At 34.0% G+C, this 26,275-nt stretch overlaps 1 protein-coding gene across 5 annotated transcripts in view; it reads left to right on the forward strand.

The window, feature by feature from the left end:
• Nucleotides 1-26,275, forward strand: part of DLG2 (discs large MAGUK scaffold protein 2) — a 2,242,830-nt gene that overhangs the window by 765,314 nt on the left and 1,451,241 nt on the right. For 2 of the 5 annotated variants that reach the window (XM_049780026.1, XM_049780027.1), the window contains exon 1: nt 5,610-5,817. The exons of the other annotated variants lie outside the window; for them this stretch is intronic. In XM_049780026.1, coding sequence (XP_049635983.1) covers nt 5,776-5,817 — 42 coding nt within the window. In that variant the 5' untranslated portion in view covers nt 5,610-5,775. Of the gene's footprint in view, nt 1-5,609; nt 5,818-26,275 lie in introns of those variants that run through there. 5 annotated transcript variants of the gene reach the window in all.

The following is a 26,275-nucleotide window of genomic DNA, read 5'->3' on the forward strand; positions in this document are numbered from 1 at the left end:
TTAGATGAACTTTGCTGCTATGAACAAGAGGTTCAAATTTCCTGTACATTCAGTGTTCTCATTCCCATAGTATAAATGCTTAGGATTTTGCTAGATAATATAAAATGTCTTTTATTTGTGTAAGAAATCTCATTATTTCCCATAGAGGCCAGATCAATTTATATTCTCACCAACAATATAACTAGAGCATCATTTTATCCACATCATTACTGACACTTCTGATACTTCTGATTCCAATCTTTTTTATATAGACTATTCTCAAAGGCATGAGATTCTATCTCATTATATTTTCAATTTGCATATCCCTAAAATAAGGAAAGCTAAAGCTTTTTTTCATGTCTGTGGGCCATCTGTATGCCTTCTTTGAAGAAGTGTTTATTCACATCTTCTATCCTCCCCCCCCTTTTTTTCTGTATTACTTGTTTTTTTTTATGGTTTTGTTGTATGAGTTACTGTGTATTTTGTACATTAACCCTTTGTTAAGTATATGACATGCAAATGTATTCTGTAGTTCTAAATAATCTTTTTGTTTTTGTGGTAGTTTGTTTTTCTGTGCAAATACTTTTTAATCTCATCTAATTAGATTTATTTAATTTGTTTATCTGATGCCATTCTACTATTAAGATCCACCTATATTCTTTAATAATTTTGAATTAACTATTATGTATATGATTACTCAATTACTTTTTTTCTTTCCTTTTCCTCTTCTTTTTATTTTTCGCATAGAGCTCTGAGGTTTTACTAACCCCATTCGTATAATTATATGATTTGGTTTCCTTTGCCATAACAGAACTGATCATATGTATATGAGCTGATCTTAGTGCTTTTAAGAAAAATACATTGTTCACTAGAAGTATAAATATTACAGAAAGATCTTCACTTAAAATGTCCAGTATAAATTTACTCTGAGGCCAATTTAATAGTGTGTAGATACCATTTCTCAAGTCACATGATTCACTGATCTCTGCTTATTGAATGCAATAATAGGCAGAATCCTTCTAATTTCTAGTCTTTTATCCTTTCCAATATCTTTGTTTCTCTCATTTACTGAAAGGGAACAGTGGGATAATTAGTTCCTTGTGGGGAAGGCCACAAATAGATAGAGAATGCAAAATGAAAAGATTTTGTCTTTATGTAGGGTACCTATCTGAGACCCACCCATTTCTGGGAGGGGTCTTGGGAACCGGATAATAGGTGTGACCTTACCTACAAGACCCGGCCCATTCCTGGGAGGGGTCTTGAAATAGGTACCCTACATCATCTTTAATGATTAAATCTATTAAAATTTTAAGTACCCGAGCAGAAGCCAGAGTGGTAGTACAGTGGTAGGACATTTGCCTTGCACATGGCTGACCCAGGACAGATGTGGTTTTGATCCCCAGCATCTCATATGGTCCCCTGAGCCAGGAACTATTTCTGAGGGCAGTGCCAGGAGTAACCCCTGAGCACTGCTGGATGTGGCCCAAACCCCTCCCAAATAAAAAAAATTTAAGCATCCACCCTACCACAGGTATTTATAAATATGCACACAATATGGCATATGCTATGGAAACTCTTAAACAAGATGTTTACATAGCTAACATCATAACATATACTTTTGATGTAAGAATATGCACATGTACTCTATTCTTTATGATTTATAGTATTCTAAAGTAGAAAAAATTTACTTTTTAAAAGACACCCCCCACCAATGATTACTTTTGTGTATAAAATTATTGTAACAATTGCTTTTTATATGAATATTAATGATTAATACATGAATTAATATATAAATATTAATGATTAATAAAAGTTGAATTACTACATAGAAAATGTGCCATTTAAAATAATTGATATATGGGGGGATTTGTTTAGGGGCTAGAAACAGTACAAATGATTAAGCTGGTAAGGTGCTTTTCTTACATGTGGCTGACCTGGGTTTATCTTGGCATTTGATCTAGTCTCCTGAGCTGTGCTAGTGTGACCTCTGAGTGAAGATTCAGGAGTCAGTTCTAAAGAAAGCCAAATATAATCCCCAAACCTAAAGAAATAACAAAAATTATTTTTTCTCTTTGTCCGTTTATTTTAATGCTTAGGTCTTACTCTTGGTTCTGTACTCAGAGACCACTCCTGAAGGGCTCTGAGGACCATATGTAGTGCTAGGGATAGACACCAAGTCAGTCATACAAGACATGTGTCCTATCCCCATACTATGCTCTGGCCCCCTTTATAATTTTTAAACTAGTTAATACATACAATGGGTAGAATATATTTGTAAAAGTTATATATGGGGCTGGAGTAATAGCACAATGTTAATGTGTTTGTCTTGCATGCAGCTGACCTGGGACAAATCTTAGTTTGATCCCTGTTATCTTATATGGTCCCCTGAGCCTGCCAGGAGCTACTTCTGAGTGCGGAGCCAGGAGTAACCCCTGAGTGCTGCCCAGTGTGGCCCCAAAACAAAACAAAAAAAAATAGTGGATATATTTGTTTATGTTTTTAAACTTTCCTAAAGTTAAAGTGAAGTTGAACATTTTTACATATTTGTGGTTCTTTTTGTGAATTGTCATTTATATTCTGTCATTTTTATTTTTTAATGATTTATTAATTTTCTTAATAGTTTAAAGAAATTTTCAGTCAATATATTGCATCTATTTTCCCAGTTTGTCATTGCATTTGACCAAGTAGAATTTTTATACTCTACATAGTCACAATTGTTTGTTTTAACTTACATGACTTCAAAGTTTTGCATTTTGATATATAAAACCTGTCTTTTTTGTAATATACTTATGATTTCAATCTTCTTTATTTCAAATTTTTAATCATCTAGACTAATCTGATGTTATTCACCTTTAGTCTTAATGACACTGAGTCAAATATTATCCCACTTCTTTACTATCTACTTCTATATCTATTTACTATTTATTTCTATATCTTTACTATCCAATGGCAAAATTAAGGATCAGATAGGAAAGTAATTTTTTTAATATTTTTATTTAAACACCTTGGTTACAAACATGACTGTGGTTGGGTTTCAGTCATATAAGATGACACCCCCCCCCATCACCAGTGCAACATTCCCATCACCAATGTCCCAAATATCCCTCCTCCCCTCCCCACCTCCACCTGTACTCTAGACAGGCATTCTATTTCCCTCATATATTCTCATTGTTAGGATAGTTCACAATGTTGTTATTTCTCTAACTAAGTGATTTTTCCAATACTTATCTCTTGTGAGTTTTAGAGCCTAGATTTACTTTATTGCCTCCAACTTGATGTAACCATTTGTAATTTTCTTGAACCATAACAAATACTGTTCTTTAGTAGGCACACCTCCTTTTACCTAAAATAGATAAAACATTTGTGGGACATTGTCATTGTAATTAAGGCTCTCTGCCTCTACATAGTGAAATTAATAAATCAGCTTTTCTCATGCACAGGAAAATTGCATTTTGGTACAATATATGTCAGTATAGGAATGATATAAAATGTATGTAGGAGTTTTAAGTAGATATGCATATCTGAAATTCTCTTTATAATATTCACACTATATACATATTAATATATCCACATTAACACCACATCTGAATGCCTCCATATTTGCCTCCATATGTAAACCTGAATGTTGTTTTGCTCTGCTAATATAATTTTTATTTAGTGTGCTTGAGAATCATTTTGAAATATGTAAAATTTATCAGCTTTTATTTTTTCTCTGTCTCTCCAGGATCATCCAAATGAAAATCTTAGGGTCTTACAGTCATAATTAAATCATATTAAAAGCATAATAAGAAGAAACACTTGATTTTTTTCTCGTATTCCTAATGAAAACATTATCACAAGTTGTAAAATTGATTTTTAAAAATTCTTTGATCCCTAATGGAGAATGACATTTGAAAAATTGTTGTATGTAGTCTCATGACACTGAGTTGCTATGTTTAGGTTCACTTATTGGGAAGAGCTTCAGGAAACATGACCTGCTATGACCTCAGGGGAGGAAAGTATTTTAACTGAAATACTTGGTTCTGCACTTAAAATCATTAATGGAAAGTTGTGAAAGGTTGAGAGCTGTACATCCATGTAGATATTTTTCTGTGCTAGAAATCTCTGGTGGTGCAGCAAGTTCTTCCAGTTTGTAATTATCAAGACTTCTATGACAGAAAGAATAAAAAAGAATCAAGTCAAGTGTCTGCCTTATTTTACATTGCTAAAGAATCTCCAGTTTAAGACAAGATTGCCTTTATCCTCCTAAAAAAAGGCACAAACAATGACAGCCCAAAATAGCATTTAGTCAGAACTGACGACACTTTCCCAATGCTTGTTTTGTCATTAAAAGGGAAATAGAAAACCTTGCGTTTCCTTTTTTTGTGTGTATTCTTTATTTCTCTCTTAAATACCTTTCATTCCTCCTTAAACTGCCCTACCTCATTACCCAGATGTAATGCCCAGTGGCTAAGAGCCTCAGCACCACTGCAGGCTCCAACGGGGAGGTGGCTTATGGAAAACATTTGAAAGAAAAAAATCATAGAAGTCACTGCAGCTTTTCTAAGTTATTCCGATCTTCCCTGTTGCTGTAAGCTGAGGGGGAACGTCGTTGCAAAGACAGAGCCGCTCTTTTCCTCCTACTATTTTTGCTGCAGTGGGAACTGATCATTTCTGCTTGCATTTTGCCAGCTAGCCTTAGAATTCTGAGCGTAGGACTTCCTAGGGCTGAAATAAGAGTTGAGAACCTTAAATTGGACTTTGTCCTTTTGGTTCAGTAAAAATTGAGTTAATTTGCAGCATCCGGTGCCTGCCAGGAGTGACAATAGACAGTGGATCTGACGATGGATTTTTTTTTTCCTCTTATGGATTCATGGGGGCAGAAGCTTTTTATTTTGCTCTCTCGCTTTTTCTCTTCCAGAGCCAGACTCATTACATTCAGCAGCTGTAACTACTGAATATGTGGTTATCTCCTGGAATCTTCTGTCTTTATTCCAGTTCCATTTTTTATAATTGATTGCCTCTGACCAATAAAGCTTAGTTTTGGAAAATTAGATGTACTGTTCTGCTACCCGTCATATCAACTTTAGCTATTCCTGTAAGATGTAACTGATAATGTAGGACAGGGAAGTAAGAGGAGGTACTTTGAACCATTTAATCACAGATCACCGCAGGGGAGCCCAGCTTACATTTTAGGGGACTTTATGAGAGTGATTCTCTCGTCTCCGTTCTGTTCCATAGAGAGAAACAGAATGAAATGTGTTTGCAGTGATTTGTAGTATTTGCCAAACAGGGTGTTGCATCAGAATAGCTTGGAATACAGTGCAGAGAGCCCATATTAAACCTCCAAAGGGAAAGGGCTTCCTTTTCATTTACAGCCTGCCCAATGCAATCCCATTGTAAAGTATCTAATAGGATAATATCAGGGCTCTCCAGAAATATAAGTAACTCATTGGTTAAATTTCAATTTTCACCTTCCCCCTTCTTCCTGGGTGAGCTCATTCCCCCTCCCTCCCTTTTTTTTTTTAACCCAGTGATTTAAAATGCTAGAAGGAAAAGCAACTGAAGTCTTAACTTTCAGATGCTGAATTCTCATCTAATTGAAATTACTGGGCACAATGATATATATAGCCAGCGAAGAGATTTGGAGCTTTCATTCAGTGCCTTCAAGACATGTCGTTGTGTAGTCAGAGAAAACAGAGATCAATGCATTTTCAAACTGACAGAGGGAACGGATGCTCCTTAGTAGCACATGCCCAGGATCGTGCGCTGTGCTGAGAAGCTGAAAACTGGTCCATATGCTCCTTATTTACTGCGATGTTCTTTGCATGCTACTGTGCACTCCGGACTAATGTGAAGGTAAGAGGAGGCAGCCGGCAACTGAGCACAATATACATGTTAAAACAGCTGCAGAAAATGTCTACCTTGTAGCTTCAGGACTTTTCGGATTGCTGGTTGAGCAGGCAGATTATTACAGGTGGTTGCAAGGGCTTTGTTTTATTATTGCCTTGCAGCCTCGCTGGGGGAGCATGTTGGAACGTGGCTGTGAAGTGACCTTCAGGTTTAACTGTTTGTAATTCAGATTCACGCTCACACTGGGGAGTCTTGGGGGGTGGGAGGGTGAGGAAAAGATAAAGATTATTCAGGTAGGCCAGAACTAAGAAATCCGAGACGATAAAAAGCCACAGAACATGCTTTAGATTAGTATTTAAAGTCTGTCTTTAAAAAAAGTGCTGGACATTTTCTGCATTCCTTTAACTTAATTTAAGAGCCAAGGTTCAAACTTAGAGGCTATCATGCATTGGATGTGATTTGTGGGATACGTGTAGATACTGTTCATATAAACAATATAAGTGGAAATTGGTGATGTTTATCATGCAAATCCTCAGCTCTGGGTGGGCTGCTGTCTTCAGTTATGTGGGTATTGCCCACCAATCTTTGTCACCTCCCGGTCATTCCCTTTCTGTAGCTAATGAGTCTCCAAAGTTGAGCCCAAGTTTTGGAGATTCCCCCTTGACAGGAAGGACTGCATTATTATTGGAGAGGTTTTTATGACACTGTTCATTCAGCAATAAGTCTGAGATCAGCTGTGAAATTCCAGACGCATAAGTTAAGTGAATCATAGCCTCCTGGAAGCATTTTGAACTTGTATTTCTTATTGAAGAAATCTGAAAGGAAAGTGAATGCCTTTTCAGAATAAAAAAAAAAAAAAAAAAAAAACAATTCTAGGAGGGAAATAAAAGTAGTCAGTTAAGACAAACTGCAAAAATATAAAGTCTTTTTAAGAGTCTAATTGAAATGCTTTGTTTTATTTTATTGGGGAATGCTAGAGTTAAATTGTGTGTTCTGTTTACAAGTTTATCAAAGAACTCTCGATTGCTCACTTAATTTCTATTAACAGTTTTAAACAGGTAGTATTTTTGTTTTGATGGCTGGTATCTTTTCAATCACAGCATAGAAGCATATTGTGTTCATTTTCTAGAGTTCTGTAGAATTTACTTTTTACTACTTTAGAGATAAAATTCAGCAATCATTTTTCTGTATGAGTCTGATGGATATCATAAAGAAGATAATATGTATATATTTAAAAATATCAAGTATACCTAAGTTTACACAAATTTCTACATGATCATTTCCTATTCTAAATTATGAGTATGGCACACATTATTTTATATGTTCAATGAATTAGAAATGTTTTCTCCAAAGAAGAAAATGTTTACAGAGAAAACCCATAACTAAGAATAAAATAACTAAGATTAAGAAATAATACTTGGGGCCGGGCGGTGGCGCAAGAGGTAAGGTGCCTGCCTTACCTGCGCTAGCCTTGAATGGACCGCGGTTCGATCCCCGGCGTCCCATATGGTCCCCCAAGCCAGGAGCAACTTCTGAGCTCATAGCCAGGAGTAACCCCTGAGCGTTACCAGGTGTGGCCCAAAAAAAAAAAAAAAAAAAAAAAAAAAAAGAAATAATACTTTTGTTAGTTCATTGTTGTATTCCAGAAATCAAGAAAACGGAATCAAAAGTTCTTTGGTACATGCTTTGAAAATTCCTTTTTCACTTTTCACTACAAATTTTAAGTAATCTTTCTGGGTTTAGATTAAATTTTTAATTTAAATTTATAAACAAAGAAATGAGACTTTCATATCACAATTAAAACAGATGAGTTTTGGATAATAATTTTTGAACACTTTTAAATCTGTACTGAGATACAGTCACTTTAGATACATTTGGATACATTAATCAATAGAAATTCAACTCAAGTACATTATCAGAGACAACATGATCTTGCTTTGAGATTTAATACATCAGTGTTAATTCTGCATGTGCTCTTTCAGTAATTCTAAAACTTTATTGCAGATTTCATAAACTGATAGTATTTTAAAAAAAGTTTGCATTTCAGTTGGTTATTGAGTTTTTTTTTTATCCAATTTGGAGGAAAATTCCTACCTATTCTTTTTTCTTCTATTTTTGGTTATATTCTTTGAGTTTTTTTTTATTTCCATTGTATTCAGAATTAATTACTTGCCTCTGGCAAACTTTTTTAATCATGTGTTGCAATGAATAATATCATATTAATGTGACACTAATAAAAACTTTAAGGTAGTTAACATTTAAAAGATAAAAACAGCAAATTTTCTTGCATAGACTGTCACTGAGATCACAATTTTTTATAAACTGGTTATTTTGTTAATTAGTTTTTTCATTTTATACAACCAAAAAATTTCTATTTTTTCTATCTTATGTATCATATACTTAATCTTTTTATGTAACTATCAACATAATTTTAATATATTTATAAATATATAATTATATTATAATATAAAAATAGACCAACGTATTTCATTTTATATAACTATCAAGGTATCAAACTGAAAAATGTATATGTACATAAATATATTTACAGATACCAGACAACTATAATAGATCACACATTATTCCTTTCTCACCAATTTTTGAATAACAATTATGATTTAATCTATCCCCTGTGTAGAAATCTGAAAAACTAAAATAAAAAGAAACAAGACTTTTCTTTCAAGAAGCTTATGGCCTTGAAAATGACAGATATATTACAGGACTAATAAAAAGCATCTTTACAATAATTATAGGAGCAAACCAAAACCAAGCAATGGATTTTATAATGACTGGTTAAGAAACGTTCTATTGGGAAGTCACTACTAAATTGAATCTGGTAGTATATGGAATTTTGTCAAGCAGCCTGAAGGGAGGAATGCACTCCTAGCAGAGGAAACAACAAAAGCATGGTGGCATGCAGCAGGCCATGCTGAATGGTTACATATAATTTAGAATAAATGGAGTATGAGGTCTTGCAAGTCTGAACAAAAAACTGAGTAAAAGGGAGCTCTGAAACTGAGTCAGTCAACCTCATAATCTGATGTTAGAAATTGTACAACTTTGTCACTTATTTCTAAAAAGTAGTCTCTCTACAAAAGGGAAAAAACTAAAACTTTTAATCATGATGTTTTATGTATGGTCTGTGCTTTCTAATTAGCCTTCATTTGCTTAGTTTTCAGGGACATTTATATCATAGAGATCTAATTTTTGTTGTTGTTGTTTTTTGAGCCAAACTAATAGGGCTCTGCACTCAGAAATTGCTCCTGGTTCTGGGGATCATATGGGATGTCAGGAATCGAATTCGCATCAGTCCTGGGTCAGCCCTGTGCAAGGGAAATGCCCTACTACTGTGCTACCACTCTGGCCCTATCATAGTGATCTACATTTAGTTATTTTATGGTGTGAGGGAGATTTTAGATGGTGGTCCGGGGCACATGGACCCCTCTCACACCATTTGGCTTGGCTGTTCATACCTAACAGTTCTATACTTGTCTTGGCTGTGAAATGCTACTTTGGTCAATAGTTCTGATTGCTACCTGGGTTTTCCAGCAGTGCTCAGGTGCCATAAGGGTGTCATGTAGTATTGCTGAGGGTGGGGAGCTGGGATAATGTGTGGTGACAGGAATTGAACTCAGTGCATCAAGCATACAGGACAAATGATCCAGCCTTTGAGTTCTTATCCAATGCCTTCAAGCTACCTTTTCACTTTGTAATGATTTAGTTCATATGAATCTGCTTACACAAAATAGGAGCAATGCAATCATATCTAAATCATTCCTCTTTCATGTTAAATTGCATGTTATATAATATTATCTCTTTGGGGGCTGAAGAGGTATATCATTCTGGGGTTTAGACACTTTCCTTGTATGCTACTCACCTTGATTTAGTTCTTGACACTACATGTGATATCCTGAAAATACCAAGAGTGACTATTGAGCACAAAACCAGAAATAAATGCCTGAGAACTATAGGGTAAAGTATAATCCCTGCCTCACTCTTGCCAAAGAACCTCTTTGTAAACAGGTAAACAGGAAGCTTATTGGACCAGATATGATATAATTTTAGTGTATCTATTTCTGAAAGTAATAATATTGGCCATGATAACTTACATCAAGATAATGTCTTTTGCTTTCCTAAATAAATTACAGTTCTTCCTCTCCTTATTTATCTCCTTTCATTCTCCTATTAAACACATACCCATATCTGATCACAGACACACAGTCACTTGTAAGGCAAGCATCCTACTTGCTGTATTATCACTCTAGATCCTGATAATAATAGTCTTATGTGCAGTAGGACATGTAAATATTGTAAAAGTGATCTTGCAATCCAGTACCTAATCAATTTATAGAAAATATTCTTAGATATTTTTAAGTAATTAGTAAGTAATACACTTTTTAAGTAATAAACTTGCTTATATTGATGAAGTTAAGTCAACTAAATAAACTTCAGAATTGTCTTTATGAAATATTATCAGTTATAAAACACTGTGAAAAAGTATTATACACACACACACACACACACACACACACACACACACATATATATATATATATATATGCTCCTCTTCTACAAGTAGACTGGTAGGAGGCAAATGAGGATGGGAGGGGAAGACATGCATGGTGGGAACTAACATTGTTGAAGGGCTTGTATTGAAATATTGCATGCTTAATGTGATGCCAATCATGAATAATTTTTAAATTGCATGATGACTGTATAAAATATTAAAAAAAAACAGGAGTCCAAAGTGATAGCACAGTAGCAAGAGCATCTGCCTTGAATACTGCAAACTCAGAATGGACCCAGGCTCGATCCCCAGTATCCCATATGCTTCATGGTGCCTGTCAGAAGCAATTTCTGAATGCAGAGCCAGGAGTAAGCCCTGAGTGCTGCTGGGTGTGGCCCGAAAACAAAACAAAACAAAACAAAAAAACCCAAACCAAAAAATTTAAAAACAGTGAATTTAAATGTTGTCTTTATAGATATCATATTAAGTTCTAAATGAAACAAATTTTAAAAATACTATAATTAATAACAAGTATATTGAAATATAGTATCCATTGTCCTTCCACTATTGCTATTATTGCCACATATTATACCTTTTATAATCCAAGATTCCAATTGATTTTATTCAACTATAGATTATAAGCATCAAAAACATTCTCAAGTATACAGTAGGTTCTCCACAAATATTTGTTACATGATTACATAAACTAAGTCCTAGTTTTCACCTTAATATTTAACTTTCTGGATGTGTTTGCTAACACTTTTTAAATTATTTTGACATAAATTAAAAAACAAAGCCATAGATTTTGAAGTGTTATAGGTTTGTTCTTGAATGCTAACTTTATTCATCACAAGCTACTTGCACCATTATTCACATACTCTTTGATCTGCAGAGTTAGGCTATAGAATTAAGTTGTGGAGAATCAATAATTCAAACTAAAACAGTCCATTGATTGACTAAGTATCCTAGTATTTAGACATTCATCATTTTCATACCACTTGAGTGAACTTGCTTTTTTCCAAACACCTCACCTAATCCTCGTTTGAGCAACTGTTAACATTATTTCTTGTAATAGGAATACTTTGTATGACCATAGTTCTTTAACTTCTTTCCATTATTTAAGAGACATTAGAGATATTGTATCTACCTTAATATGAAGCAAATTCTAGCTGAACTAATTCCCTAATTTTTTCCTACTTTGAATTAATGAGTGAAATGTTGCCATCATTCATGAAACTAACTCTAATAATGCCTAATGACATCACTTGCATTTTTCTTAAATTGTTATATTGCTTTTGTTTTTTAATTGTCTGCATTCCAACTCTGAGAAAAGGAATTAAGTACTTAAAAAATTACTGAGTGAACCTTGTTAAATTTGAATTATGTCATTGCTCAGAACTCAAAACACTGGTAATTTCCCCTTTCTCTAAAAGAAAAAAAAAAAAAACCAACTTACTCCAAAGCTCTACCTTACCTGCTTACTTAGACATTCACTTCACATTTCACTTGTGAACCTCAGTGCCTTCTTAGAGATTCTTTAAAGTGCCAGAACTTAGGGACTTTGACAATTCTGTTGTTTTTAATAACATGTTTATTTTTTGCACATTTGTTAAGTCTTTACTTAGACATCATCTTGTAAATGAGAGTTTTTATAGTCCATTCTACTTATAAAACTGTAACTTTAGCTCCCTCTCACAGTAATACTTCCACTATGTAGTTCTCTTCTTAGCATTCATCATTATACAATATGTATTTTACTTTAAACATTTTTTTCTATCTTCCAACAATAACAGGAAAAATATAAATTTTCTAAGTGTAGAAAATTTTGTCTGTTTTATTTCTACTCTCCATTTATAATAAGTAGGTCAGTGCTTGGCACATAATAAATGTTCATTAAATACCCTTGCATGAATCGATGTAGAGTGTGGAATAAATCTTATACTCTGACTCTTATCATTATTTGTTAGAGAGAAACCAAGACTGTTAAGGTTATATAAAACATACATACTGTATTTTTGAAGGTTGTTTAAGAGTTCAGGTGACTGAAAACTTTGCTTCTTAGGCACTTAATAATGATATGATATTAAGTGAGTTATTTTTGTTCCTTAAAATTTAGCTTCCTTGGGGCTGGTGAGATAGCATAGCAGCCAGCACGTAGCTGACCCAAGACAGACCTGGGTTCAATCCCCTGTGTCCTTTATGGACCCCCAAGCCAGAAGAAATTTCTGAGTGCATAGCCAGGAGTAACCCCTAAGTGTCACCAGGTGTGGCCCCCCCAAAAAAATTTAGCTTCCACATTATAAAATAATGACACTAATGTTACATTGTATAAAATATTTTTAATTTTTGGAATTAAAAATTTCAGACATTGAATTGCTTAAGGGTTGTTCCCTATTTAAGGGGAACCATGTGTTTTCAGAATGTCCCACATGCAAAGCATACCCATTGAGATAGCCCATTGAACTACTGTTAAACTCTATAGAAAAAGTTTTGAGAGCATATGTGCAAAGTTTTGTTCTACTCACTAGCTGATATTAGTTTTACAAATATTGTCTTACGGGGGATCAAAAGCTGAAGCAGAGAAATCAGTTAGAGGCTTAAGTAACCCATAGTGTAGAACAGCTTGACACTAGTTTCCCAAGATGTCCAGTTCTTTTACTAATTTTAATTTTAGATATGATCTGTTGTGATTTTTCTGTTCTGACATAGAGTTCTCCTAAGTTGTAGGTCACTATACTAGACTCTCTTCATTAATAAGCATTTTACTTGGAGGTGGGAATTGTGTTGCTGTATGCCTGCTATTGATGATTTATTGCTTTTAAATCAAGTACACATTTTGAAGGATGAGGTCTATACATTCAGATTTTTTTTACTCATTTTACTCATGACTTTATAGTTTTTGACTCACTGAGTTTTTTACTCTAGTCTTGATAGATATTTTTGTTACTGTTGGTGGTGGTAGTTTTGGGGTAATATCCAGGTGTGCTTAGGTTTTATTCCTGACTACTCAAAGATTATTCCTGGAGTGCTTCGGATGATGCTCAGAGAGAAATGGAGTTATTTGTGTGCAAGAAAAGCACGTTACCCTGTACTCTATCCAGCTATTTAGTTCTTTTTTTGTTTTTGTTTTTGCTTTTGTTTTTTGGGTCACACCTGGTGAAGCTCAGGGGTTACTCCTGGCTATACGCTCAGAAATCGTCAGGGGATTGAACTGCGGTCCATCCTAGGCTAACACGCATAAGGCAGATGCCTTATGCTCTGCACCACTGCTCTGGCCTCTCCAGCCTATTTAGTTCTAAATTGAATCTACTCTAAACTACTTGAAGACAGGAACCATGTTTCATATACATATATAAAACCCCATTGCTATACAAGTGAACTAGTGATCAACGCATTTCTACTGAATAAATGACTTGATGAATATGAAAGCTTCTATTTTACATTATGCATCTTTGGATTGGACATGGAACCACCAAAAAAGGAATATATACAAATCAGTTAACTTGAGAATATTAAACATTCTTGAATATATTAAGCCCTATTTAGTCATTGTGTAGTATCTTTTTATCATTGAACTCATTTGCTGTGTGTGTGTGTGTGTGTGTGTGTGTGTGTCTGCATCTATTCATGGTCAAAGGAAGTGAGTTTACTAAAGCAGGGAGATATAGAAAGAAGGAAATAGGATAGGTTGGGGAATGAACACTGGTAGAAGGTATAGTGCTGGAACATAGTATGCTTAAGAACCTGCCATCAACACTATTGAAAATTATGGTGCTTAACTTTAAGAATACTATTTAAAAAAGAATAAACACACAATGAGAAAAGAATAATCTTTTAACAAACTCACTCTTTACTGAAAAATTACTGTTTCTCTTTTGCCAACATCTTTATTGGAAAGTAATTTCTAGGAATGTAACCTGGGAATCTAGACTTGAAATTAATAAAATACATAACTCATACAGACCCATTAACCATTGAATCCTGCACTTACCTTTATTAATGAATTCAGAGCGGTGTAGAATGAGTCATACTTACAATTTAAAAAACAGTAAATGTGCACTCTAAGTAACATACAACTCCAATTAGCTTTATGTAAATGAGAAGATGATTTATCACTATTCGCCGACACTAATTAGATGATATGTGAAAGTCCTATATTGAACACAGAGTAACTGTCCATAGAACCTGGTCCATTTACTCCTAAGACGGAAGCAATAGGAATTAATGTTTCAGTACTTTAATTGCCTGCTCCATACTCTTGAGACTTATGCTATCTACATAAATCAGCATATCTAATAGCTAATCTTTATGAAATATCTTGGTCTCTGTTTTAGTTTTAGTCACTGTTCAAAGTATTTTATTCATATAACTTTAAATTACCATAAGAAAAGTTTTTGTAATGAATTAATTTAATATTAACCAGTCCCCAAAGAATCCCCAGAATCCTATACCTTCCCAAGATTCTTGAAGTGGTTACAATTCAGAGACATTAAAAAAACAAGACAAGGGGCCGGGTGGTGGCGCTGGAGGTAAGGTGCCTGCCTTGCCTGCACTAGCCTAGGACAGACCGCGGTTTGATCCCCCGGCTCCCATATGGTCCCCCAAGAAGCCAGGAGCAACTTCTGAGTGCATAGCCAGGAGTAACCCCTGAGCGTCACAGGGTGTGGCCCAAAAACCAAAAAAAAAAAAAAAAAAAAAAAAAAAAACAAGACAAGGGGCCGGGCGGTGGCGCTAAAGGTAAGGTGCCTGCCTTGCCTGCACTAGCCTTGGATGGACCGCGGTTTGATCCCCCGGTGTCCCATATGGTCCCCCAAGCCAGGAGCAACTTCTGAGCACATAGCCAGGAGTAACCCCTGAGCGTTACTGGGTGTGGCCCAAAAACCAAAAAAAAAAAAACAAAACAAAAAAAAACAAAAAAAAAACAAGACAAAACAAAAAAATAAAAAACACTTGAAGCTTGGTCACCCTTTGTTCAACTCTGCTCTTATTACTAGTTTAGTAAAAGAGATAATAAAAAAACTATACTAAACTAATTAGTATTGTTCAGAGCAAAACTATGCTAAAAATTAAAAATAAAAAGATGAAAAATACATCAAAGAAGCATTTGACTCAGTGAATTTTTGGCCCCACATATTTCTAAAATTAAAGCTAACTCTTTTTTTTTTTTTTTGGACCCTTTAGAGACTTTGTACTTTGAGATTGAGAAAGTACAGCAGGAGGGCCTTTGCCTTGTATATAGCCAACCTGTGTTCCATCCACAGTACCACAGGTGGCTCTTCGACCCATCCAGAAATAATCCCTGAACAGTCAGGAGTAAGTCCTAAGTAGCACTATGACCCCCAAACAGAAAATAAAAAGACACTGGCACTTTTAAAATAGAAAAGATTTAATCAAAGAAACTGAGGATGTGTCTTCCTTGAAAATGAAAGTTGGAGGACTAGTACAAGATAAAATTTTAGAAGACTCAGGATTATTATTTTCGGACTTCTAAAATACATTTTTAAGAATCAACGATTAAAGTATGAAAACATTTTCAAAATTAAATATTTAAATTTAAATGTAAAAGTATTATAAATATTTAAAAATATAAAAGTATGAAAATAGAGCAAAAAAAAGGAGATCTGTAAATAAGGCAGTAATTTAGGCTTAAAAATGGTGATAGCATAGTGGGTATGGATTTTGCCTTAAACGTGGCTGACCGGGTTCAATTCTCAATATCCCTTATGAGGTTCCCTGAGACTGCCAGGAGTAATTTCTGCATGCAGAACCAGTAATAAGCTCATAGCACTACCTTCTGTGGACCAAAAAAATCAAAAGAAAGTAAAAAACAGAATCCTAAGTAATAGTGGAATACATAAAAGAGCATTTTCTTTGCTGTGAATATTTGAGAAAATAATTTATAATTGACCCTCTTTCAATCTCTAGGAAAGTTAAAATAAAAGATTTTATTTATTTTTCAGTTAAGTTTATTTAATCTATTTCGCTATTGAACCACACCTGGCAGTATTCAGGGCTTCTGGCACTATGCTCAGGAAAGAATCCTATCAGTGATTAGGTGACTTTATACAGTGCTAAAGACTGAACAGGAAAATGCTTCACTGAAGGAGCCATAACCTCTGTGCTATCTTTCTAGCCCATGAAAAAGTACTAAATGGGTCAAAGTGCATTGTCTTACAGAATTGATTTAAGGACATTGAAATATTATATGTTTGTATTTCTTTGATATATTATTGTCATATACTTGTCAGTAAAATAATATCAGTTCATCAAAGGACTGAAATTATATTTGGTCACAAATTTGTCACTTATATATATAAAGTATGCGTTACTACTGGAAAATGAGTATGCGCTTCAGATACAACATGTGTTGCATGTGTTTTTATTCAAAACCATAGCATGAAGAACATTCTCATGCTATGAATAATTATTCAGAAGTATAATTTAATGATTGCATAATAAATATCTTGTAAAAAATAAAGGTAGGTAGAAACTTCAAAACATTGTTTTTCTCAGGTCAATCTTTTTCAGCAAAGGAGAGAAAGCTTTCAGATGTAACCTTGGAATATCTTTGAAATAAGATGTAGTTTTGTTAAAAAAAAATAAAGAGAGAGCGTGTGTATGTATACACTTTGAGCCTGAGTTTTATAAAAGATCATTTATAATGTAATTTATATATATAATGTAAATTATATATTTAATGTAAATGCATTTCTCTACCTCATTCTTTAATTCAGATTTTAAATAAACCCCATGAGATTTACTTTGAGCTGTTCCTTCTCCCATTGATTCTTTTAAACAGATGATAATCACACAACTTTCTCAATATCACTATTCTCCTGGGCATTTCAAATGGAAACTTTGGAATGAGTTTTAACTTTACATCCACCCATGAAAATATAATCATTTCATAAATTCTATAGATTGCACCTGTGAACAATTTTTCTATTTGTTTAGAATTATAGGGTAAGGGACATATCTTCTATGCAGTAGATACCATTTCAACACTCAGCATCACATGCGGTGCCCTGAGCACCTCCAGACGTAATCTCTGAATACAGCTGTATGTGGTTCCAAATCCCAAAACCAAAATGAAAAACTAGAATTCTAGTTGGGTGCTACAGCAATACATTTCCTAGAAAAAATTTTTTACAGAATATATAACTGCAACTAAATGCAAAACCCTCAAAACATTTTTGAACAAAATGTGTGTTTTTATCATATTAGAATAATGATTTTAAGTATTTTTGCAAATGTTTTGTAATATGTAATAATGTACAAAATTCCATTATTGTGTATACAAACTTAAGTAGATGTAATATATAAATATACATGTATATGTTATATATGTGTATATGTATTTGAAGTTAGGACCATTCCCAGTAAGACTCAAGTCTGCATGGAGGGCTAGATTAGACTATTTAATTACTTTTAAAGTACTATGAAGTTCATTTTTTTAAAGATTAAATGCAGTCTATTTCAAGTGCCAGAGTTGAAAACTTACTTATGTAAAAGAGAATAGGCATTCTATTCTATATAATAGATTATTTTAATTTCTTTATTCACATATGTCAAAATCATATAACAATTCATCATCACAAATTGACCTATTGATTTCTTTTTCTTTTCTTTTAAAGTAATTTCTTTATTTAAGCAACATTTAATAGTTACAAATTTGTTTGTAATAGGGCTTTAGCCATAAAATGCCCACCTCTTTCTTGACACCAATGCCCCCATTTCTTCCTTCTCCACCCCCTGCCTGTCTTCAAGACAGGCATTGTATTTACTCTCTATCATTGTCATGGTAATGTTCTTGTTTTTATTTCTTTACCTGCACTTGCCACTCTTTGTGATAAGCTTCATATCATAAGCTGGTCCTTCCAAACCTCCTCTATATTTAGTCTCTGGGTATTATTAGTATACTGTCTTTTCTTTTAATTTCACATATGAGTGAGACTATTCTGTGTTTATCTCTCTTACTTATTTCACTCAACATAATAATCTTCTTATCCATCCACTTATAGGCTAATTTCATGACTTCATTTTTCCTGATATCTGCATAGATTCCAATGTATAGATTACCTTAGGTTCTTTAGCCATTCTTCTGCTTTTGGGCATCTGGATTGTTTTCTGATTCTGGCTATTGTAAATAGTTCTGCTATGAATATAGGAGCGCAGAGAGCAGGCAGGGGTCTCAATCTCGCGGCCCGCGCCTCCATACAACATTTTGTGGCCCTGCCCTAGAGGAATCTTTTTTTGTTTTGTTTTGTTTTAGTTGTTTGGGTCACAACCCCAATGTTCAAGGCTTACTACTGACTTTGCACCCAAGGATCACCCCGACTTTGCCTCCTGCAGCCCCCAGGTAAATTGAGTTAAAAGTGGTATTGCTAGATTATATGGGAGCTTGATTGCCCAGTTTTTTTTTTTTTTTAAAGAATATACATATTGTTTTCCAGAATGGCTGGACTAGACAGTATTCCCACAAGAATTGAATGAGAGTTCCTTTCTCCCCACAACCCCACCAACACTGTTTGTATTTATTCTTTTTTATGTGTGCCAGTCCCTGTGGCATGAGATGATACCTTATTGTTGCTTTAATTAGAAACTCCCTGATGATTAATGATGTTCATTCTTTATTTTATTTTATTTTATTTTATTTTATTTTATTTTAGTCTGTAACTGGTAGTACTCCAGACTTCCCTCTGGATCTGTGGTCAAAAATCTCTCTGGTGGTGTTTAGGGCTTATGGCTCATGGGGGAAATACATGTTGAGTCCAGTTCCACTGCAAACAAGAAAAGTTCTCTACCCACTGTAAATCTCTCTGACCCTTAAGAAGTTGATTTTGGCTTGAGATTTAGGATTATGTGAAGAATATTGTATTGGAATATATAAGAAAGTTTAAAATATCATAATTTTAGATATAAAAGATTATTTTAGGTGCTGGAGAGAGAGCATGAAGGTAAGGCATTTGCCTTGCATGTGGAAGGACTATGGTTCGAATCCCGGCATCCCATATGGTTCTCTGAGCCTGCCAGGAAAGATTTCTGAGTGTAGAGCCAGGAATAACCCCTGAGCTCTGCCTGGTGTGACCCAAACCCTCCCCCCAAAAAAATATTATTTTAGGGTCCGGAACTATAGCACAGTGGTAAGACATTTTTGCCTTGCATGCGGCCAACATAGGATGAACCCTGCTTTGAATCCCCGCATCCCTGGAAGTCTGCCAGGAGTGACTTTGAGTGCAGAGCCAGGAGTAACTCCTGAGGTCGCTGGGTGTGATACACATAAAAAATATTATTTTATTGAAACTATCATGATTTACAAAGTCTTCACCATTGAGTTCCAGACATACAATGAATCAGGACCAATCTCACCACCAGTGTTGACCTCCCTTCATCTTGTTCCAGTGTGTATTCCAACCACCAGTTTGCACCCTGCCTCCACCTGCCAGTATACTAGGCCCACGTAAAGTTTAGATTGTTAAAGTTTGGGTATCTTGACTTTTTTTTTTTAGTTTGGCTTGGATATTTAGTTCTGTCCTTTTATTTTTTTATCCACCTAGCACCTGAGATTGCTTAGCCCCTAGCCCCATCTTTTCATATTTCCATTTCTCCTCCTTCACTTAGATTTTTTTTTAATTTCTTCTCACTATACTCTGAGGGCAAGTTGGAAAGATCTATTATTGTTATTCATATAAAGTGACTTACGAGGAAATTTAATATGTTTAACTTAGAAAAGAAGGTTAAAAATACTTATAGGGACTTAAGTCATAATATTCTATTACTCACAATTATAATAATTATTAGAATTATAAATAGAATATTCAACAATAAGTTGAATTGTTAAAGTTAAGTAAAAATCTAGACATAAAAATATCTGACTTATAAAATTAAATATTAGTTTTTAACTCAAATCTCCAAATAGTATTTTCTCCACTCAAAAAATGCCTTTAAACACAGAGTACCTTGGTGAATTCTTATAAAGTGTTATGGGACTTAGGTATATGAAAACATGCTGTAAATTATTTTTTTCTTTCTTTTTTTTTTTGGTTTTGGGGCCATACCTGGTGATGTTCAGAAGTTACTTCTGGCTATGAACTCAAAAATTTATGCTGGCTTTAGGGAGCCATATGAGATGTCAGAATAGGACCCAGGTCCATCCTGGGTCAGCCGCATGTAAGGCAAATGCCCTACCACTGTGCGATCGCTCCAGCCCAACATGCTGTATATTCTTGAACATTGTAAACATTTTCACATTAATGCTTTTATTCAGTCTGTTATTTACATTTACACCCTTTCTTTCAGAAAATAATAACAGTGGTACACTAAGACATTGGCATTATCTTCTCCCAAATTGAAAGTCTCTGTTTCCTATCCTTCATTGCTTCTATTACTTTGATTTTTAGGATAGCACTTGTTCTGCTGTGAGTGACCAGAATAGCACTTTAGATCACTTTTATATCATATATATTATAGTGATGCTATAATATTCATTTCCTTTGTTAAAATATGAATTTATATCTTGATACATTAATTTTTAATAACTTGATTGGTATATTAATGCTACTTTTTTTTAAATTTTTATTGTGACCGAAGTGCATTACAAATCTTTCACTGCATCATTTATGGTGCATAGTGACAATGAATGAGGGGCATTCCCATCACCAGTGCTGTCCTAATGTTACATTTTATATAAGCAACGAAAACCACTACTAAGAAATAGTATATATGTCTGTGTGTAGCATAATAACATATTTTATTTGAAATAAAAAATTATTCTAAAAAATTCTACAAGAATTTTTAAAAAAATTTTTAATGTTTAGATATCCTGACAATATTCAGGACTCATCAATGGCTCTGTGCTCTGGGAATTACTCCTAGCATAGCTCAGGTGACCATAGGGAGTCCCAGTGTTTGAACTCCAGTAGACTGTATGAAAGGCAAGCACTTTCCACCCTGTATTGCTTTTCTAGTCCTATAATAAAATTTTTAGAAAAGCTATTGGTTAGTTTAAAAATATTAGTCACTGAAAATGCCAATAAGAAAATTTCAAATTTTATTAAAGAACAATGAAGACAACTCAGTTTTATTTATTCTGTAGTTCTAAAGAAATGTTTTAGTTTAGGATGTAGGAAGGTTGTTTTAAAATGATAGGTGCATTAGAGATTGGGTTAAGTGAGGGTTGGTAAGAGAAAACTATTGATCTACAATGAGAATAGTTCAATTAGGCAGACTGCCTAGTTTCATTAGGTAGATTACTGTCCACCCACCTTCCAGTCTACCACAATCTATAAAGCTGTTTTCCTTTCCTTTGGTCCAGCAGTCAATAACACTGATTTTTTGCAGCACCGGGTGATTTTCACCTCTTCCCTCATTATCCCTACCTTCAGGGCTAAACAGAGCGTGTGTTCCCTGGGGTACTCCAAGGTCTGCAGAGCCTATAAGATAGAAATGACTAGAGGCAGAGGCAAGATGTTGGGCTCTGGCTGGCTGGGAGGGATGGTCAGTGACATAAAATCCCTGAGGATTATCCTGAGCAGAATATTTTTGTCACAACCTTGAGTTAAGAAATAGTATATCCTTCTGAGAAAAGAGTAAATGAAATAGCTATCTTCTTCACTATAGTTACATTCAGTAGACTTAAGGGTGCTTTAAACAAAAATCTATGTCTGTCTTCATGTATAACTCTTACTGAGCCTCTTCAAATAGACAGATACTACATTTGGGGAGGAGTAAACAAGTATGCAACAAGTCAAAAGAACAGTGATATTTAATAGAGCAATTTAAAAGTGTACTTTTTAACAATACAGAGTACTGTTGAAGAAAATTATTGTGTTTTAGGAATTTTGTGGTCTTTATTTGTTTTAATCATTTTAATACCCTGCCAAGAGAGTATTATTGTACCCATTTAATAGACTGTAACACTAAATGTAATCACTTTCTTAACCCGATAATAAACACATGAAATTGACAGAGAAAGTTTTCCCCAAAATGTCCCACTGCTCTCTAAAGATACTGACCTTTCTCGAGAGTTCAGGCATATATAGAATAAATAGAAACATAATCTGTTGGGACCCAGAGTGGTTGTACATTTGATACGGCATTTGCCTTACACGCAGAGAACCGAAGCCCAATCCTGGGCATCTCAGATGATTCCCAAACCCTACCAGAAAGGATCCCTTAGCATGGAGCCAAGAGTAAGCTCTGAGCACAACGGGTGTCCCAATTACAATTACAAATCCTGTTTGAGGTCTTCTAACTTTCAGTTCTCATTTTAAATCTGTAGTCTTCATGAAAATCATCCCTGTTTCTGTATTCTATGTTAGCCCTCTCTTCTTCTATATGGCATTCCTTATAGAACTTACCAAAATAAATTCAAATATGCCTATTTCTTTAATTATTACTATCTGTATTCTAACTGGACTACAAGTTACACAAGAGTGGCAATCATATTAGTTTTGCCCAAATTATTTCTTAAACACAATATCTGATATGTAATATGCTATAAGTAAGATAAGAAAATTCCTATGCTTCTCTTAGGAGGTCAACTGTTATAATAATGAGTTCACTAGTGGTTCAAGAACGTAATTGTACAACAAGTGTCTTTTCTGTTGGAGACTATAGTTAAATATTTTCATTTATTATATTTTTAATATCTTCACACTTTTAAACTTCTGATTTAAACTGTTGCTTTAAATCTTTAAAGTTTTTGTTTGAACTCTTGTTAGCTCTAAAGCTCTTAATCTTTCTCTTATAGCAATATTCCTTAAAGTTTACATTGATTTAAAAGTATGTATGTAGCTTTTCTGAATATATACACAGATATCCATTTTCTGGATTATATTTCATAAATTGTCAGTTTCAAATTTAGGATGAGAACAGAAATATGGTATTGTGATTCTTTGAACCACACACGTAAACTACACAGTAACAGCCCCCCATGAAAGACAGCATCCTAAACCTGATTTGGCAAGGTTATTTAAGCTCATCTCTCAATATTTTATTATACCTGTAAAGTGAAGATATTGATAGTTTAGTCAACATTAGATAGAAACTATAAAAACTACATATAATCATTTGATATGATGAGTACTTAAAGACCTAACACTGATATTTTATGTTTAATTCTTCATTCCTCATAAAGGAAAAATGCTTTTAAGAAGTTATGGGCATAATAAATTACAGAAGAAGGCAAACATTTTTAATAAGCTGTCAGTATGTTTTTTCTAAAATATTATGTCTCCTGTCCCAGATAATATATATTTGTTTAATAATATATCCATCACCTCTTATTTTCTGACCTGGAGTAGACATTGTTGTCATTCTTATCTTTATTACCCTTGTGTGGGTAATGAACAACACATTTCATATAACTAGGTATTTGTTTACTAACACAAAAAAGCACAACCCTGTACCACTACTATGTCTCTTTGCATATTAAAATTAATTATTCAGGGATGAAAAATATCCTTGTTATTCATGATAAAGGTAAAATAAGGACAGAAATATGGTTCTGTTATTAAGAAAAAAATCACATAATACATTCCTAAGATAAAAATTTAGGAGGTTTTGTTTGTTTGTGTTTTGGGACAACATCCAGTGGTGATCAGAGCTAATTCCTGGCTCTGTTCAGGCTTCACTCCTGGTCAGGCTAGGATCATATGCGGAATTGGAGATCAAACAAGGGGATAAAATAAGACAAGAACATTAAACTTGCATTCTCTCTCCAAACCTCTAAGGTTTATATTTTAAAAGAGGTTTGACTAATGGACAATTTTAGATATCTTTTCACTGTGAGGACAATTATTCATTATAAATTGGTAAAATGAAAACTCTTAGCCTCTACTAGATTTAAATCTCAAATAAGTCTTAAATGTAATATAAATCTTTATTGGGATTATGCTTTATCATTGGTTTAATTTGCTCAGAATTTATTTAACTTGGTTTTGGAGGTAGTCTTAAGATCAATTTTAAAGATTTGTCAACTACATATGTGTATGTAATCAGTATATTAATACAGATTGTGGGAAATTCCATAGGTCAAATGATGCAGGTTTCTCAACCAATTAATCATAAGGAAAATATGTTGATGAAGTTAAAAGCTCTAAAGACATGAACAAAAACCACTCAGCGGTAGTATCCAAGAATAATTACTTGGGTGAAAAGGCTATAATAAAAACATCTAATAAAGAGATTGTTATACACCTCAGGGCATAATAATTTTAAGGGAATAATAGGTTTTTGGACTTGATATTTGCTTCTTTGGTGACATTTGGGTGACTCTTGTAGGCACTTTGCCTATTCTTCAGAACTGAGACCAAAAAAAAAAAAAAAAGCTAGATGAGATGATTCTGTGGTGATTAATCAGCTCTTGAACTGATTCTTGTTAGAGGAATTTATTGTATACATTCATTAAATTATTTCATATATTTGCCCATATATCTGCATATTTTTACAATAAAAATTTATATTCCTATGAGATCAAAACTTCATTTATAGAAAGCAAGGGGAAATCATATTTTTAAAAATTTTAGGGGCTGGAGAGATAGCATGTAGATAAAGCATTTGTCTTGCATGCAGAAGGATGGTGGTTCGAATCCCGGCAGGGGCCAGGGGCGATTTCTGAGCATAGAGCCAAGAGTAAGTAGCCCCTGAGCGCTGCCGGGTATGACCCAAAACACCAAAAAAAATCTTTTGAAGTATTATTGGTTTACAATATTATGGCATTTCAAGGTTTTAGCTACACTCTCATTACTAAAGTTCAAATTAGTACATTAGCAAAAGATCTTCTTTCACCTTCACCACTAACAGCATCCAGAGTTTTCATACTCTGAAAGATGTTGGTTTGTTCTAGTTCTTTATATTCCACATATACGTAATGTTACTTGGTAATTGCAGTTTACTTTCCACTTTGACTTAGCACAGTCACTTCAAGATCCATCTGTCTGGTCCCAAGGGGACATCTTTAGAAACTACAGAGTATTTGACATCTTTGTTATATAGTCATTCAAAAATGACATTTTTATTTGTCCCATGGCTTGGTTATTGAGAATAATTTTTGGAACCCAGGGATATAAATATCCTTTAGAATTAATACTTTCAGGTCCATTAGATCCCGTTCTTCAACATATGTATGCATACTTTCACTTCCTTTAGTTTCTTGTTCTTCAGCATATGTCTGCATAACAGTACTTGGAAACCTGCTCAAACTATTCCCTAGTTATTCAGTCATTGCACTATATGGGTGAACATAACAGTGCATTTAGTAGGATCGTTTGCTCCCAAAATATTTCTATTTTCTTGGTATGTGAGTATTCAAATGGTTAAATAGATCTGGAGTTAATATAGGAGATAATTTAATTTTATCCCAGAGCATTGCCAAGAATAATCTCTGAACACAGAGCCAGCAGTGAGTCCTAAGTAGCATTTGGTATAGCCTCAAGCCTCCTACCCTGACAAAGAAACATGTACAAAAATATATATCAAAATCATTTATACATTTATGTATAATGTATACACATATGTATAATGATAATCTTATTAAAATGAATTTATCAATGTGTTAGTTCTTCATCTGCATAGTTTATATATCTAAGCTTTCTATATTAGGAATCAAATAAGGGTGGAAGACCCAGGTAATTTGTTTCTCTTCTGTTTAACATTCTCTTTTAAATATTACACTGGCCATTTAAAACTGACTCTTCCCATTTTACAGGTGTGGAAAGAAACTGAATGAAATAGTTTTGGTAATTATACTGAATAAATAGTACTTAACACCTTACTTATGGGTAACAGAAAAGGTGTTCTATACAAAGAAAAGCAAATATTTTTTATGTAATATCAGAAAAGAAGGGGGACACTTAGAAAATTGTATAAATTTGAGGGGAAAACATCAATGAGAAAGGGCCTAGAGAAAGAGTACCACAAGTAGGACATTTGCTGGAACTACCAGTGGTGGCCACC

The sequence above is a fragment of the Suncus etruscus genome, chromosome 9, assembly GCF_024139225.1.
Source record: "Suncus etruscus isolate mSunEtr1 chromosome 9, mSunEtr1.pri.cur, whole genome shotgun sequence".
NCBI classification, from domain to species: domain Eukaryota; kingdom Metazoa; phylum Chordata; class Mammalia; order Eulipotyphla; family Soricidae; genus Suncus; species Suncus etruscus.